This window comes from Lepisosteus platostomus, chromosome 8 (genome assembly GCF_059453375.1).
Source record: "Lepisosteus platostomus isolate fLepPlt1 chromosome 8, fLepPlt1.hap1, whole genome shotgun sequence".
Classification (NCBI taxonomy): Eukaryota; Metazoa; Chordata; class Actinopteri; order Semionotiformes; family Lepisosteidae; genus Lepisosteus; species Lepisosteus platostomus.
The window spans coordinates 39347360-39366435 of NC_142618.1; the positions used below are offsets into that span (position 1 = coordinate 39347360).

Below are 19076 nucleotides of genomic sequence, written 5' to 3' on the forward strand. Positions count from 1 at the left end.
TTGGCAAACTGGATGGGGGCGGGGGGAAAAAACTATACTGGAACACAGAACTTAAACTACATGGTTTTGTAAAGGAAATATGACTTTTAGTAAATAAAACAAAAGTTCACACAACATCTCCATATCTTAAGTATCAGAATCTCCAGAACCTTTTTAAAAATGAATTTGACTGGGGAATACAAAAACAGAGATGATGTTGGACTCCTCACAGCCAACATGTACTGTCCTATGAAATACATTTATTAAACCATATCTGACAATAAAGGTCACATAGAAATAGAAATAAGACAATAGAAAATGTAGTTCACATACCAGAAATATTTCTACAATAGAGCCTTTAGGACATTAAACAAACTCAGAGCTATGCTAGACATTTAGATATTGTAGTAATTCTGGGAAAAGAAAACTAAAGCATAAAGAAAAGGAAATACATAACATTGACAAACGTCTCGAAAAACATTATTAGTCCCTTTATACGTATAAGTACCCAGGTATTCTTAAATTAGGCATATACATACTGTGCATAATCTGAAATCCCCATCCCAACCTCTAAACAGTGCAGTTATAAAAGACAGGCTGTCGGTACAATTAGAGTGGACATACATCATCAGACAGATACTAAATAGAGCTCTTATTTAAAGTGAGGCTGTCTGGAATAGCTCTGTCAGTTATCTAGCAAAATAATGTTTTATATTACATCACATACTCACCTTAAATTAAAATTATGATAATATTATTACTTACTGTAAATAACAGAAATTTAAAGCTGCTACAACAAACTACCGTAAGTTTGTAATTTGCACTTGGTAGATAACTTAAAACTTTATTTTTAATCTGGAGGATGAACTTTTATTCATTCCATCTTCACTTTCCTGTGAGTGTTACAGAGTTTATGGATTAGATAGTAAGAGCCAGGAGTGCTATTAAAAGAACACATGACAAGTCAGCAGTGTAGTGTGTTCATCAATATCCATAAGGCAATGATACATCATTAATTAATTTTACTGCCTTCAAATATCTACTTGTCGAATGCTGTACACGATGTTTTAATACAACGCAATATAACATGCATACAACTGAACTGGACTGAAAAAGGATAGTCTGCACAGCTATGATCGTGAAACTTCATATAAGAGACCTTTGCTTACCAGAAGTACCATAGTCTCTGGAATGACAGGGCCCTCACACAGCAGCGTGTGCCACAGCAGTCTTCATAAGAACGGCATCTGGAATGGGCACAGATACAGCAGGATTAGGCAATGGGATACCGGTACTGTACATCACATTACACAAGATCTCAGAAGACACAAGCAATTTAATATACAACTTATACAGGAACTCCTTTAGCAGCTGATTAATAATACACCTTTTTTTCTTTCTGGAATTTTCATGTTTTGTGTTTTTTATTACTTTATTTTTTATTTATACTGTTGAAGATGAAGGAGGTTTTACTTTCAGGCAATAAATGGGTATTTAATAGTAAGAAAATTACACAGACTTTTAAAAGTCAGACACACTTTTAAAATGTTCTAGAACTGGTATCCTCATCACGCAGTACTGAAGACATAAAAGGCACAATGGTATAGTATGAGCAGAGAACAAAGACATCATTATCACACGGCACCAAATTTCAGTTCAGCTACAAAAAACTGTTACAAATTCAGGCAGTCATTCTTTTTTCTACAGTACCTCTTCACACACTATTCACAAAGGCTGTACTGTTTACCCATGTGTCTTATGAATGTTACAGGAGCCTTTTCACATGGGGATTGAGTAAATTTGCCTAATTTCCTTATGTTGCCTATTTATTCCCTAAAACAGGTTCCTGAATTTGCATATGATCACCCATAGGTTTCACGTAAGACAGCTGCAGCTGGAAATACAGCAATAGTGTGCATAGATGTGTTTGACTGACAAAAAGGACAGTTGTTTCCTAGAAATTTGTTGTAGAACTCTTGGAGTGTTACTCTGGGTGGTGTCAAAGTCAAAAGAAAAAGTGTTAGATTTCAGACAAAATCCTTTACGAATAATATTATAACGACGATATCTGTAAAGGAATAGGAGGTGATTAGAAAGCCTGGTCTTGGAACAGATCACTGTGAAGAGAAGGACTGCTGGTTTAGTAAGAGAGGGGGGCAAGTAGCCCAGGGAAATAGAGAAGGAACGATGCAGAGATATAGAAAAAGATTTAGAAGAAGGCATAGTGGGTCGCAGGAGAAGTAGGCTGAAGAAGTTCAGGTGGGTAGCTGCGTCAGCATGCGTAAGTTGCAGAGGAACAAGTAACATGTTTATTCCATGCTGAAAAGGAAAGAAAAAAAACACAACGTTTCGGCTGCGGACCCTTACACCCAAAGAAGGAATTCGTTTAAATAAGCAATTAAACCTGACACAATTGAACCATTTTAGCAAGGCTTTCCTCTCTTTGGTTCTGTCACATTTTCACAATCACTTGGACAGTTGAATCTCTCATTCAGCAGTAAAGGAGAAATGATTCATGCTGTAATGCACTGGCTTGTATTCACAACCACATTTCTTCATTCACAAAGGACGAAGGGAGACTTTTGGAAAAGATGGCCCACACATTTCAATAAAGGCATCCTCAACCATGTTTGTTAGAAAATTTAAAAACTCTTATTTTGTTCTGTGCAATTTTGTTCTTTCAGATGTTTTACTTCATGCACTTTTTTCTTCTAATCATTTAGTCCTCTGCGCAAAACATGACAAATCGGTCAAAATGCTTTGGTAAATTAACTTTCTTACTACATATCAGAAAGGAGGTGGTAAGTTTATAGTCTTCATTTTGTCATAATTACATTCTGGAAAGCAAGTACTGTACATGTGCTTTTGGATATTTTATAATTTGCAGATCAATCAGATCTCTGAAATATCATGGGTCTTTCAGCTTTGTTCAGATTAAACTCAAGATTAATTTAATTAAAAATAATCAAATTTCAAACGCAATGCAAGAACACAATATCTGAGTGAAGGCTTGGGTTTTTATCTTGCTAATTATGACTATAAATCTTGATTTCTCTTGCTCACAGCCCCACAGCTGCAGAAATGAAAGAATAAATGAAGCTCAACAAAGGCCTTGCTTGCAAGTGTGAAAATCCAGTAACATTTTTTCCTCCTTGTAGAAGAAAGGTACACTGTTCGTTCATTTGTAAATTAAAGTTTTTCAATTCAAAAGAACATTTAGAAGCAGCTTACAGATACAGATTTAAGTCTCTACATCTCTACTGAAGCCTTATTTATCTCCCTTGCACTAAACAAGAAGCTCTGTTTAGATTTGTAAAGCCCACAGTACCACTCCACTGACAGTGAGAAAAGTAAAAAAAGTATTTCTTTTTGACACATTCTTCTTTACTCACACTTCTCATTTATGCCCATTTTGTTATTCCTTAATAGATATATCAACATTTTACAGATACACTCTAAAGACGAGTTGTCCATCTTTTACAATGAAACCCAATCTTCATTTGCCTGTCTGTACTTCACATTTGTACAGGGTACATGTTTCATCTGAGCCATTGAGTATATAATCATATATTTTTGGATTCTAAGAAAAGAGAAAAGCATTTTATAGTAAAAACATATTAGCATATTTTAGTAGTTTAGCCTCATTTGTGTATATTACAATGGATAATAGTTATGTCTTAAAGCTAATGCCTCTCCCAAGCAAACAGAAAAATTGGACAGGATAGCATTTCTTTTTAACCGCTTCAAACTAATTTGAATGCAGGACAGCCAAGACTGGGTCATTATTCAGTGTCTTATGCCATCATAGAATATTCCAGCAGGATATGTTCTTTCTGGAAACAGCAGTTTATTCTAAGTATCAACCAACATGATTTATTGACAGCTGGTGTCATTAGAACTCATTGGCTGGCAGTTGTCATATAAGATATTAAATTGATTACTGTTATATTACTATTTCTAGATATATATAGTAGGGTCTTAAGTTGTGCAAATTTAACATTCATGATTTGGTCTGGCTGACGGGGTCTTGGATGAAAAAAGAGCAGAGCGAGAGTGAAACAGAGCCAAAGGTTGTTAACCACAACTTTCAAATTAGTGTTGCAACAGACTAGCATTGTGAGACAAATCTAACTAGTGAGCCTCTCTCTGCCCTGTGCCCAAGTACCAGCTACCAAGCAGTCACATCTCAACCTGGTAATGAACACTCCCAGTTCTGTGTCAGCGGCGTGGAGCATGACAGGCTGGAGATGAGTTTACAGGCTCACTGACAGTTTTTTGCCTTTTTCATTACAGTAGGGTGTGCTAATCACAGAGGCAGAGAAAGAGTGCAGTAAGAGTGCAGGTATAGAGGTGTCTTTCCATTGTATGTTATTTTACAAAGTACTACTCTTTTTGTAATCAACACAAATGTCAAATTCAGTAACAGAAGAATATGTACACAAAACAAATTACATATATTTTGTGAGTACTTTCTGAAATATCTGTTCCTTAGAGATAAAGGAGCAATTTCCCTATAGAAATCTCTGCATAGAAGTGAATGCTGTCATTATCTTCCAATGTTACTACCAAATATACTGTGTTCCATGCATGGAGACTATAACTGGAGCAAAAGTGAGTGGCTATGTCTTATGATTAAAATTGTGATTCAAAGAAATTCAAAGAAAACCTGATAAAAACATCTGACTCTTGAGGCTAGAGAACACTGAAGGAGATTTGGGAAATCAAAGGACATTGTGTACTTTCTCTTCATCAAAAATTCTATGACAGCATGAAGTGTGTGATTTTGATTTTCTGCACCTGTGGCATATCTCTAAGAAATGGATTGCAGACAGGCTACAGTAAAATACCAGATGGTTCTTTCAGTTTGCTCTGCTTTTGCAGTCAGTAGCTATAAGATCAAAAATGTCTGACATTTCTTTCTATATGAAGCTTAGAACACACTTGTACTGGAAAAAAAGATAATTTTTTATTCCTTCGACTGAATTACAGTACATATATTAAATCCACAATGTCCCAATTAATATTGTGGTGCCCTCGTCTGGTGTTGCAGCTGAAGAGTGCCCGGCTATTGTTTGTGGCGAAGGGCAGGAAGGGAGTAGTAGCCAGGGCGGGGATTAAGGGTCACTGGCCAGTGCAGCTGACCATCCGGTGTGATGTACATGGCTGTCAGAACTGTCAATCAGGGTGTTAACAGTTATTCCTGGTTTGTACCCCTTTATTCCTGTACCCACTTTCCATCCTATATTCATGTACCTGTACCCGGAAAGACCCAAGTGTGCAGTAGACGAGGTTGGGTTCTTTTCCTGCTGCTGCTGTTGTGCTGGAGGCAGTCTGATAGTCTACGCTTGTATATTTAGACAAAAGAGCTGAAATTCTTTTTATTCATTACCGCTGAAACTGCTGTGTAACAATATTTATCTTTCTTGAATAATATTTACAATATGATTGTTAACCACAAATCTGCCTCTAAGTGATACATTTTTTTTTTCATTTCCAGGAGATGCTGTTCTTTCCTAGCTCTTCTGTATTACGTGTTGATTGTAGGTGTTCCTGTGCTCATAATCATTCACTGACTTCTGCCAGTCAATTTGCATCACGATTAGCAATGCAAATCCTAAAAACATTTGACACTGTGTTGATCATCTACATGCTTAATATTAGAATATACTTTTGTATTTGCAACCATGTGCTAACAGCTTATGGCCTGGTAAATAAGCTGGTATCTTTCCCTGCAGATATTTCAGAGCTTAGGCCATTTTTGTATGTTATTTTTTTCTGTTCACAAATAACACAACTGTCTTTTACTATATAAAGTACCAATCCAGTTGGCTTTATCCTGTTTTACCTGTTTTTAAAAATTGGTAATACCTATAATTTACTAATGAATTACTCAAGTAATATCTTTAAGAGAAAACTGGGGCTTGAGGGCTGAAGGGTACTCAGATTCTGCTCCCAGAAATGACTCAATTTAAAACATACAGTATGTGCTTACACGAAGACAATGAACTGTTTTTCTATTTGAGGAACTGGAGTGGGGCTCTCCTGGACCACATTTGAAGCAAGAGCACACATTAGACACAATATGGGGTACACCCTGGATGGTATGGCAGTTTATCACAGGGCAGATAGAGACACACACATACTCACACCAGGATCAATTTTCCCAAAAGCCAACTGACTTACCAGTATGTTATTGGACTGTGGAAGGAACCCAGGGCAGCTGGAAAAACCCCACGAGCACAGGGAGAACATGTGCAGCCAGCAGCCATATCACCCTGCAACTCACAACTGGCAACCCACTGAAGCTAAGCAGGTATGAGCCTGGTCAGTACCTGGATGGGAGGCCTCCTTGGAAAAACTAAGGTTGCTGCTAGAAGAGGTGTTAGTGAGGCCAGCAGGGGGCACTCACCCTGTGGTCCACGTGGGTCCTAATGCCTCAGTATAGTGATGGGGACACTATACTGCAAACAGGTGCCGTCCTTCGGGTGAGACGTAATACCGAGGTCCTAACTCTCTGTGGTCATTAAAAATCCCAGGGCGTTTCTAGAAAAGAGTAGGGGTGTAACCCTGGCATCCTGGCCAAATTTCCCATTGGCCCTTACCAATCATGGCCTCCTAATAATCCCCATCTATGAATTGGCTTCATTACTCTCTGCTCTCCTCCCCACTAATAGCTGATGTGTGGTGAGTGTTCTGGCGCACTATGGCTGCCGTTGCATCATGGTGGATGCTGCACATTGGGGAGGTAAAGGGGAGACCCCATTACCTGTAAAGTGCTTTGAGTGGAGTGTCCAGAAAAGCGCTACTGTATATAAGTATTATTAACATATTGTACAAAGTGATTGTAGACACTACCCCAGGTCTGTAAGTGAACCCAGAGCCCTAGAGCTGCATGGCAACAATGCTCACCATGCTACCTGCTGAGACATGCTCATTTACTAAACTACAAAGACACAATATAAGACATAATATTAAATCCACAATTCATTTTATGTAGTAATTAATTGGTTACATCCACATTATTGAAAGACATATGAAATTTGAAATATTACACTGGAGGTTTTTCTTTATTTTGTACCTCCAGAATGTTCCTTTAAGTTTCGTTCTTTTTGAGGAGAAAAGTTTTTTGTTGTTTTTTTCTTGGACTTTATTTGTGGCCACCATACATACTGTTTGAAATACTAACCATCTAAGGAGTTTAAACAGAAAACATTGAGAAAAAGTTTGTGAACCTTTTGGAATCATCTGTATTCCTTCATTAATTGCTACTAAAGTGTGATATGATCTTCATCTAAGTCATAATAATAGATAAACACAATCCACTTAAAAAAATAACACACAATTGTACATTTTCTTATCTATATTGAACACATTATTTAAACATTCACTGTCTATGTTGCAAAAAAGTAAGTTCCAATCAATGAGATGACATTAAGGTATGAGTTTGAGGTGCCCTGCCCTCAAAACCCCCACAAAGTTTGGTTATGAACAGAGTCTCCTCTTCACAACACAGATTTTTCTAAGTGCACTTCCCAATCTAAATAGGTTTCGGAGGACCTCAGAAGAAGAGCTGAAAGGATTATAAAGGCTGGAAAGGGTTATAAAAGTATTTCTAAATACAGTACTTATAAATGCAAATGAAAGAAATTCAGTACTATTGCTACTGTCCTTAAGAGACTATACAAAGTTTAATAAGGCGGCAAAGAACCCTAGGCTATGAGCTAAGAATCTGCAGGCATCTCTTGCACTGGCTAAAGTCTGTGTTCTTGAGTCCACAAAAAGAAAAACACTGAACAAGAGTGATGGCATGGGACGAGACCATGGAGGAAACCACTGCTCTCCAAAAAACCCATTGCATCTAGTCTCAGGTGTGCCAAAGACCACCTAGCTGTTCCACAATGTTAGTATAACAACGTTTTCTGGACAAATGAGACAAAAGTGGGACTTTTTTGCATAAATACACAATGTTATGTTTGGAGGAAAAAACAAGAAACTGTACTAACACAAAAAATTCACCCCAACCGTGAAGCATGGTGGAAAGAGCATCATGGCTGGGGGCTGCTTTGCTGCCTCAGGGCCCAGAAGTATTGCAATCATTGAGAATTCCAAATTTTACCAGCAAATTCTACAGGAGAATGTCAGGTTATCTGTCCATGATCCGAAGCTTAAAAAAGTTAGTTCATGCAGTATGACAATGGTCCTAAACACAGGAGTAAATCTACAACAGAGTGGCTTAAACAGGGGAAATGTTGCAATTTTGGAATGGCCTTGTCAGAACCTTGACCTTAACCCAACTGAAATACTGCAGCACGACCTGAAGCATGCCAATCATGCAAAACATCCCAAAAATATAAAAGAATTGAAACAGTTCTGTAAAGAGAAATGGGCCAAAATACCCCCAGATCGATGTGCAGGACTGATCAGCAGCTACAGTTACATTTTCCACCATACACAGAGAATGTTTAAACAATGTGTTCAATATAGACAAGAAAAAATACAATTGTTTGTGTTATTTGTTTAATCAGATTTTATTTATCTATTATTATGACAGAGATAAAGATAAGATCACATTTTAGGAGCAATTACTGCAGGAATACAGATAATTCCAAAGGGTTCACAACGTTTTTCTCACCAGTGTAGGAGGAATTTAGTTTGACATCACTCATTACATATTACTGGTGGGATTATCAGATCTTTGTTTTTGTTCTTGAATATTCTACCTCAGTGGTTCTCAAACTTTTTGGACTAAGTACCACCCCTGATCAAACCAAAGCATCCAAGTACCACCTGCAAGTCATCTTCTCATAGGAACTACAGAAAATCTCCATGACCAACATGAGCGCGCACACACACACATAGAATATAAACAGCACTGAGTACTTAGTTATTTTGGATCATACCACCTTGTAGCTATTTCCTGACACTTGCTAACACTAATAGTTCTGTCTGTATCATGTTCAGCAGAAGAGGTAGCGTCAGTAGCTTATAGGTTTACCATACATCCCGGCCATGTCCTCTATTTTGATCCTTATATCTCCATCCGGGGGGAATTTTCAAATATCCAGAAATGTCCGGGGATCCCATTATTTTCACCATGAAGAATAATTGACAAAAGTTATAAAGATAGTTAGAAAGAGAGAGAATATCTTAACTTCTCAAGTTCGCTTCACGACCTACAGTACTTTGTTGTTCAGTTTTCGTCCTGTATGTGTATGATTATGTCAAGAGAGAGCAAAATCGGGCGTCAATATTAGTGTCTTTACTCCGTCTGTGCAGTGCAGAAGCATTCCATTGAAAGGCTCCCTATTTTGTTTCTTGTTTTCCTAATCTCAAACACAATGCCAAAGCAAAAGTGCAAATTCACAGCACAGCTAAAAAATTAATTTCTGTGTTTTTGAAGTGGCAGAGAAGACTGGGAAGCTGAATGTTTGGTGTGTAAGTCTGGTACTTTTGTGTCAAATAAAGGTGTACTTGACTTGCAAGCTCATGTTGACAAACACAAAAAGGCAATTCGAGGAGAGAGTTCCTCAACCAAATTAACAGATTATTTTGTCAAATCTGGCAGCAAAACAGAGGATACTGTTATTGCAGCTGAGGGGACTTATGCATTTCACACAGTTAAACATCATCACAGTTACTTAACCAATGAACATAAAACATGGGATATTTTGAAAACCCTCTCCATCCTGACCCCCTTCGCAGATATGGCAATAGGAAAGTTTCTCAGGTTGTCCTCTTTTTTTTATGTTGAAATATGGTAACCCTAGTGGTCGATGTATAATCCTCCTCGTTCTCAACGGGTGTGTGTGATCTATCGGAGCTAGCGTCAGTACTCTTGGCATCTATTCCTTTCATCCATCACATAATACTTGATTTTTGCGAGGTATTCATTTTCGATCACTTGTCTCTCAAAGCTTGAGAGGAGTATGAACACTCGAGTATTAGGGTGCGCTATATCGACGTAGCTAAGTACAGTACGTAGGCTGCGTATTTGACACATAAACTAATTTTATTAAAATAGAAAATATGAAAACCCGTCTCAAGCTTTCTGAAACAGATTAAGTAAATTACAGATAAAGAAATTTACATAATTTTTAATTATTCAATTTTTAATTCCCAATTTTTCAGTGCACTCAACGGATTTCCAGGGTCATCTGGCATACATGTGCTACAGTTTGAGAACCACTGTTCTACCTCACTAAAAACGTGCACCGCCATCAGGTGAAGTGCATGTGCTATTGGTTACCCAATCACAGGACAGCTCCTGCGATAAAATCACAGTCATTCAAGAATTAAATAATCATGTGTTCTGCTCAACTAGGAGTAATTATTCACTTTGGCAACAATTCAGATCAGAAACTGTACAGAAACACTGAGGATGAAAATGTGGAATCAAAAAGTTGGTTGGGAAATTATCTGTAAATGTGAGCATCCTTGAAGTTTGAATTCATGTTTTTTAATTTTCTGATAATATTTTGTTTTTTCTCCTTGCCTCCAGTACTCACTGAAAACTAATTTGGAAAGTTAATGAACATGTAGCCTTCTCCACGAGTCCCTAATCCATTTGGTTTCGGTTGACAGGAATTCATTTGTTTTATCTCTTGACGCAGGTGAGGAGGTTCTGGGAAATGACAGGTTTTTTGGATTTGCGTATGAAACAGTGAAATCATTTCAGCATTTGACTAACTTGCTCTAGGGCAGCACTTCACAGTTGCGTTTTAAAAGAAAGAAAAAAATTTAAAGAAGAGAAAGCCAAGTAAAGACATTTCTGCTAAGCTGCCAAAAGCGACTTACACATAACTTAAACTACAGTGAACATTTATTAGATTCATCAGATCCCTTGATCCTTAATTGTTAAACGTGACTATTATTGCAAGTGTCGCAATTCCAATGAATGTCTACAGGGAGGAAGAATTCAACAGTGTGCAGTAGTGTACAGTAAATGCACTGTTACGCATTCCACATGCTTTCCTAAACAGTCTCACATTCTCATACACACTGTGTTAAACAAACACTCACGTCACAACTGTCACAATTCACTCCCGTCACTATATCAGTTCCCCTCTTTTCTCACTTCCATGCTCACTTTTGCGATTCTCGACTTTACTTCTTGAGTAGGCACAGGTCATTCAATGTATGTAGTAAGATGCTACATATTTTCTATCAGTCGGTTGTGGTGAGCGCCATTTTCTATGCCGTTGTATGCTGGGGCTCTGGGATTAGAGCAAGTGATTTTAACAGGCTGAAGAAGCTCATCAGAAGAGCAAGCTCTGTTATTGGGTCTGACCTGGACCCCTTGGAGGTAGTGGCTGAGAGGAGAATCCAAACTAGAGGCCATCATGGACAACGTCTCCCATCCCCTCTATGACATGCTTGTGAAAATGAAGAGCAAGTTCAGCAATAGGCGGACCCAACCACGGTGCGTCAGGGAGCGCTACAGGAGGTCATTCTTGCCTTCTGCCATAGGACTGTACAACGCATCCACTTTGTGTCTGGGCAGGGGCAACATTGACAATGACCTGTTTTTGGACTAAACAGTAAACTCTCTGCTACTGTACATCTGGCTTTCCTGTTTACAACCATTTTTGTGCAATACAGTATATGCCGGGGACTTGTGCAATACATTTATATTTATATTGTGCAATACAACCTTTTGTGTACTGTTCTGTTTGTTATTTGTATGTTCTGGACTGTGAGTAACTTCTCACTGACTGTACTGATTGTATTGCATTATTATTGTATCATTTCGTTACACTGTGCTGTGTTGACTGTGTTAAGCTGCTGTTACACTGCAATTTCCCTCACGGGATCAATAAAGTATCTATCTTCTTTTCTCCTTCATTTGTTCACTGCCTTACTTCCTAGCTTGTTCTCTTGTTAATGGCTTTTGCGTTCATGATTTGGATTGGTAACTCAAGGTTTAAATAGCCCTTTTGTTTAGCCTTGTTTTTACGGATCCACCTAAGGCTTTCTTTTTGAGCCCTGCACGGGGTCTATATTCCCTTCTCTGCTGTTACTTTCAGAATAGTAAGCCAGTATCATGGACCCAGTAGGCCAGAACGACCCATTTGCCATTCTTCAACAGCAACCCCAGGCTCTTGGACAGCTGACCACAGCGGTTTAACAATTAGTGGACCACGTTGCCCGTTCAACACCACCTCAACAAGCTGCACCCATGCCAGTTCCATCTCACGTCAGCGCCTGTAGCCCCTTACCCCTTCCTATCCCAGAAACATTTGACAGAGTACCTGCTTAATTCCAAAACTTTCTAACCCAGTGTTGGATGGCTTACCACCTTCACCAGAACTGTTTTCCCACAGAGACAAAATAGCCTTTATGGTCTCCAACCTTTTTTGGACTTTTCCGGACTTACTAACACCTGGAACATTCCACTTCTCCCTGTCTCACCCCCCCATTTGTCTACTTACCCTTGATGGATCCCCTCTTTGTCGGGTGGAATGGCAGACGGTACCCCTTACTCCCCACATCGGTGCAACGTGACAGAAGAAGCCATTAAGATCCCTTCCCTCTACTCTGACCTTCACCTGGCATTCAGCAAGCAAAAAGCAATTTCTTTACCACCACATCGCCCCTACGATTGTGCCATTGATTTACTACCAGGAACCCTGCCCCCGAAAGGGAAAATCTACTCTCTGTCCCTAAAAGAATCTGATGCCTTGGCAAATTACATCCAGGAATCCTTTAAGCCCAATTTTATTTGTTCTTCCTGCCTGCGCTGGATTTTTTTTTTTGAAAAAACAGATGGATCCCTGAGACCCTGCATTGATTACAGGGGTCTCAATGAAATCACGATCAAGAACCACTATCCCCTTCCCCTCATCTCCTCGGCACTAGCATCACTTAAGGGTGCAACCATTTTTACCAAACTCGACCTTCGGGGTGCCTACAACCTGACCCGCATTTGTGAGAGGGACAAGTGGAGGACAGCCTTCATCACCATCTTTGGCCACTACGAATACCAGGTGATGTCTTTTGGTTTGGTTAATGCTCCTGCCGTATTCAGAATTTCATGAACGATATATTTAGGGACATCATTCAAAAATATGTGCTAGTCTACCTGGACGATATTTAAATTCTTCCCCCATAACTTACAAGGCCATATTCTTCATGTCTGCGAAGTCCTGACTCAACTTATCCATAATAAATTATTTGCCAAATTGGAGAAATCCACTTTTCATGCTTCCAGGATCCACTTTTTGGGTTATATAATCTCATCACTTGGGGTTGAGATGGACCCTGCTACGGTTACCACTGTCTAGGACTGCCCGCCCCCAAGAACCTGAAACAAGTACAGCGGCTTTGCTAATTTTTACCGCCGTTTCATCAGCAATTTTAGCTCTATTGTGGCACCCATCACTGGAGACAAGACAAGTGGACCCCTGAAGCAGACAAGGCAACACCGTCTCAAGCAACACCTCCACAGCACCTGTCCCCCATTATCCAGATCCTACTCTTCCCTTTGTGCTCAAAGTCGATGCCTCAGCCCTTCGAGTCGGTGCCATCTTGTCCCACTGCCATGGAGCGAAAGGTACCCTCCATCCATGTGCCTTCTTTTCAAGAAAACTATCCCCGGTAGAGATGAACTTGAACTACAACGTCGGTAACAGAGAGCTTTTGGCCACTCCTGGCGGAGTGGAGGCACTGGCTGGATGGTGCAAAACTTCCTTTAACTATCCTCACTGATAAAAAAAACTTGGCCTTCTTGCAATCAGCTAAATGCCTCAACCCTCGCCAGGCTTTGTTCTTTTCCAGATTCCGCTTTTTCATAATCTATATCCCAGGCTCCAGGAACATCAAGGCTGATGGCCTTTCCCACCTTCATGATCCCTCTGAAACCAAAGATTCCCCCGAACCCATTATACCACCTGCCAAAATTCTCGCAGCTGTGCGTTGGGACATTAAAGACCTGGATAGATGTGCACTTAAAGACCACACAGTTCCCCCCCATGTTGCCACATTTCCTAGAAGCCATGCTAGCATCACAATCTGCGCTTAATTTCTTTTACATACAGCATCCTGAAGCTTTAAAGGAACAGTGTGGCTTCACATAACTAAATAGGCACAGACAGTTTACAAGTTAATTCTTTATACACTACAGAACAGGACTATAGGCCTGACCTGTCACGAAATAACAAAACCTTGAATAAAGCACCATAAAGTACCAACTTACAAACTAAAAAAATGTAATAATTAAGAATATTAATGCTATAATCTACCCAATGAAATCAAACCAGATGAAACTACATGGAAATGCATTTAAAAATGAAAACAGAAGATACCATTTTACAAAAATAGATGTGGGGGTCTGGAACAAGCTATCAGGTCATGATACTGTATTTCAGCCTGAAACCTTAGCTGGGCCTCCTCTCATCTGTAACCTTTCTTGTGTTCCTACAGCAAAGCAATACATCTTTTCAGTCTCGAACAAGAAGAGTCAAACACCAGTGCCAAATCAAACCAGACTCTGTCCAATGCTACAGTAAGTGCATCACTTAGAAATAATGGCCCAGCATCACCCCCCTCTTAATTCTGTCTGAAACTAATTACAGCTCCATCTAACAGTTTGCGCTGTAGAGTATTTTGAAAAAATAGGAGGAACAAATAACATTCATTTTCCTCTAGTGAAGATCAGATTGGCAGTAGTTTCTGGTGTCAATAAATATACAGTACTTACATGCACAAGGAAAGGAAATATTTTGCACTAATTTTCTCCAAATTCAGATTGTAAGAATGTAAATTACTGTAGGTTGGCATTAGGAAGCCTTAGAAAGCAAAAGCGCAACTTCAAAAATAAATTCCAATTCTAACAACCTTATCCATTTTCTAGTCATACTTAACTTGTATTTAAGTGCTATTATCTCTTGTGGGATTATATTGTACTGTAGCTAATACTAGTAAGACTGCTACGAAATTGCTTTACAGTGTCTCCAGTCAGGGTCATAACCCTTCCTTATACTGACGGTAATAGAGTGATTGTTTTAAATATGGACCCATACGTATGCATACATATTCAAACGTATGCAAGAGCTGTTAGATGGAGCTATTTGGTTACTGCTGGCTAAGTGATCTAAAGATCTCATCGATCATTTTTTTGAAGGAAGCGAACACAACAGGCTTCAATAACGTAGCTCAACTTCGTATTGCAGATGCCTACAACCCTGCGTGTCAGTTTTAGATGCTCTTCCATGTAGTTTCCACTGTTGTCCTCTGGTTTGCATTTCACTGTTAATTCTGAAGAAGTCCAAAGGGTTATCCTTGTTGAAGCCTTTTAGAATTTTAAATGCTTGAATCAAGTCCCCTTCTAGTTCTCTCTGTTCCAGACTAAAAAGGTCAAATTGTAGTCTGTTTACACATTTATACATTTACAGTATGGTAAATGTATGGCATTTGAGCAAATGTGCTTCAGGTTAGTCTTTAATGATCTATGATGATCCAACATATATTTCCTATTTTATTGAACAAAAGTACTCTAAAAGTACTCTAAATTTTAAATAAAATGTACAAGAGATGACAACAAACATTCCCTCTTTTGTCTCAGCTGCCCTAAAGTGTAATCATCCTGAAAACTATAAATATCATAAGTAAGCTTTTGTTCCTCACCTTTGCTTTATGCATCCCTCCTGCATTCTGTCCCCCCATCTGCAGCTACCCCTTGGTTAACTCTTTACTCTGAATTTTAGTCCTAATTTCCTCGGCCTATGGCCAGGAAGTTGGCCTTCAGCCATACAGGTTAAGCCAAATCTACCTATGCCCATACACTCCCATAAACCATTAAACATTCCCAAACACATTTAAATCGTGATTTTTAGAGAATTGGTCTTTATTTACCTGGTTCATTGCTGTTACCCTTTTTCAAGGAAGTCATTAGAAATTTTCCCATCAGTGGGCATTACCTTTATCTTCAGAGACTGTTGGAAGAATTTTGTGAATGGACTATGAATGGCATCTCTTGTTTTGTCAAGTAAAAGTGGTTGAATATTATCAGGACTTAGAGATTTGACAATCTTAAGTGCTAATTGTGTTATTTCTAAGGTAAAATAACGAATCTTGAATTTTGTCTTTTCTCAGAGGGGTCTATTTCTTTGATGAAAGTGAAATATTCATTTAATATGCTAGCCATTCTTCTTTAATTATCTAGAAGTTTCTCTTTATAATCGCTGAGAAATGTGACTGTTCTTTTGCTGTAGTAATAGTGAAAAATCATTTATAATTTATTTCAATCTCCATTGTAATACTACTTTCTAATGTCTAATATTCTGTTACTATTCTTTTTTTCTAATTCATTGTACTTATATTCTTTAACTATATCATCATCTTTTTGACTATTTTATAAAACATTTTTCTCCCTGTATGTTCTTTATTTATTAAACCATTTGTTCCACTGCTTTCTACCCTTTGGTTTGCTTACTCTTGAGATGAATCTCTTCTGTGCTTCAGGCAGAATTTCTTTAAACTGTTCCCATCCATTTCTAAACGCTTTACATATCCACACTGTCCTATTCTACTTATCATAAGTTCTGTCTCATTCTATCATTCTCTGCTTTCCTGACATTGTACACCTTTTTTGCACTGTACTTGTAATGATCAGTAAAGTACACTATATCCTGTTCATAGTCCACTGATGGTTCCCTCACCTCGGTTGCCCTTGCTCAGTCTAGATTCCGCTAGATCAATACAATAATTTGGAGTAAGAACGTAGTCATTAGTCATGTGTACCATTTCAGTTTCTGTTGCTAACATTGCTATGGGCTTTTAAGTGAGGAAAGTTCAAATCTACCATGTAAGCCACTCTGTCCTTTATACTTATGTTTCTAATTTCATTACAAAACATAGAATTATATATGACAATGGTAGTCTGTAGCATACTACTAACAATATAATCAAAATCTTTGATTTAAAAGTAACATTTAATGTATAGCTAAATTATACATGTATTAATGATAATAATATTTAATACAATTATTACTATGTGTTAGAAAGTAATAACACCAAAAATCTGTCCTCAAAATTTTCCCACAGGGTTTATTTTTATCAATTTGTAATTGGCCTAATTTTGCTAACGTCACACCTCATCCAGACTATGTGACACACAGTCATTATCATATGAAGAGGTGTTCTTGGGACCAGTAGGGAGCACTCACCCTACAGTCTGTGCGGTCATGTATAACTGTTTACTGTTTATTTCATTTGATTTTATCATGTTCTGTATCTTACTTTGATACGAAACTACTGTTATAAGCTCTTCTCTTATTACCATAAATTCTGAATGTATTTTACGGTAAAATTTACTTTTTCTCGAAAATCTTTTTTTTTTGTCCAAATCTAACCCAAGCAGTAAGCAGATAAACAGTTTGTCAAACTTTTGACTGGTGCCACCCCCCCATTCCAAAGACCATATTTGGGAGTGCGCCCAGCTCCCTCCCCTATGCCATAGATGGACGGTGCACATTCGCGTTTGCTGCTGCAGGAGGTGTGACGTCCCTGGACATGTTGCTGCTTGCGTTCCAGCGGGTCTTTTATGATCCTCAGGTGGAGGGAAGCTGTGTGCAGTGTGCGGGGCATGAGGTGCATGAGTGGCTGTCTGAGCAGTACACTTACACAGTGCACAAACCAGCCTGGGGAGGGATAGTGTTAGAGGCAAAAATAAAGAGGACTGAATGCCTTACGGGTTTGAATCCGGCGTCTCAGAAGTCAGAGAGGAATATCAAACTTAAAAATTGTATGTAGTGCTTTGTACTCTAAAACCAGGTTTAAATGGGGAGAGCCGGCCACGCACGCATTCACAAGCACACATTCTGATAAAGAATGCTCACGAGACAACAGAAATAAAATTTGATATTTTATTTATTTATGGGAAATTGATCATTTCACAGTGACAAAGGAATCTCTGTGATACAATTCAAAAACAGTTACAAAGTGCACATGAGCTCTGAACACTCCATGACCACGCTTTTAAATGTTGGTGCGGAAAATTCATTCGTTAAAGGTAACCACTATTCTGACACCTGTCAAAAATTCTGCAGCGTCCTTCAGAGCATTCATAATGCCTTTTTGATCTCCTGCTAAATATCTGTATGGAAGCCTGTTTCTGCCAGGGAGTAAAAAAAAAACGCGCTATGGTATCTCGCAATTGCGACTTCGTATCTCAGAATTGCGACTTCATATCTCAGAATTCCAACTTAAAAACTCAGAATTACGACTTTAAGACCTGAGTTCGAGCCAATGCAGTGAGGCACGATACAGGGTGGGAGCAGCGAGGGCACAAGCCCTAGAACCCGAATCCGTTACAATAACAAAATGACAGACAATGAAATGTGGGCTATTTCGAAGTCGCAAATGTGAGATATAAAGTCGCAATTGCGAGATATAAAGTTGGAATTCTGAGATACAAAGTCATGATTGCGAGATAACATAGCGTGTTTTTTTTACTCCCTGGCGGAAACAGGCTTCCATAATATCTGTAAACAGAGCTGTGCGATTCTGTCTAGCAGCGTAAAGAAATTAGCCTTAATTATCAGAGTAATCAGGGGTATGGTGTTGCCGCAAATTCTGTTGTATTTTGCTATTTCAGCGACAGAGCCGGACTTCATTTTCTGATCTGAAAAGAGCAGATTTGTAATGATGCCATTCAAGCTCTCTAAATACACCTCAATCTGTTTTTTAAATTTAAGCACATCTGCATTATTTTTCATTCAATTGAAAAAAATAAAACAGAGAAAAGGAAAGCTTAACTAAGTCATACGTTACACTAGCTGTTCCACATGGTTAGAAAAGGCATAATTACCATTTGCAGTTGGTTGGTTGGCTGAGCTATAGTGGAGACTGTAAGGGAACTGCTCTTGTTGCTGCATTCCTCGGTGTCCAAAGAACAGCTGTCTCCTTCCATATCGCAGGGTGAGGTAGCAGGGGTCGGCGCGTCAGTCTCCAGAAGCTGGGTAGTGGAAAAGACAACAGGGCCGAGCGTGTTATTCATTTGTCATGTTAATCGTTAGTTAGCAAAATGTATTCAAAACACTGTTACTCACCTCAAGGTCTAGAGAAGGCAAAATTTCAATTTTTTCTTGGGCGTCTGGCTC

The 19076-nt window shown here is 38.8% G+C and overlaps 1 protein-coding gene across 1 annotated transcript in view; it reads right to left on the reverse strand.

Annotated features, from left to right (window-relative positions):
* The window catches only part of vopp1b (VOPP1 WW domain binding protein b), a 99288-nt gene that overhangs the window by 40715 nt on the left and 39497 nt on the right, over positions 1–19076 (reverse strand). Inside the window, exon 3 of the mRNA XM_088643381.1 lies at positions 1149–1226. Within this exon, the coding sequence (XP_088499507.1) occupies positions 1149–1226 (78 nt within the window). The remainder of the gene's footprint in view (positions 1–1148; positions 1227–19076) is intronic.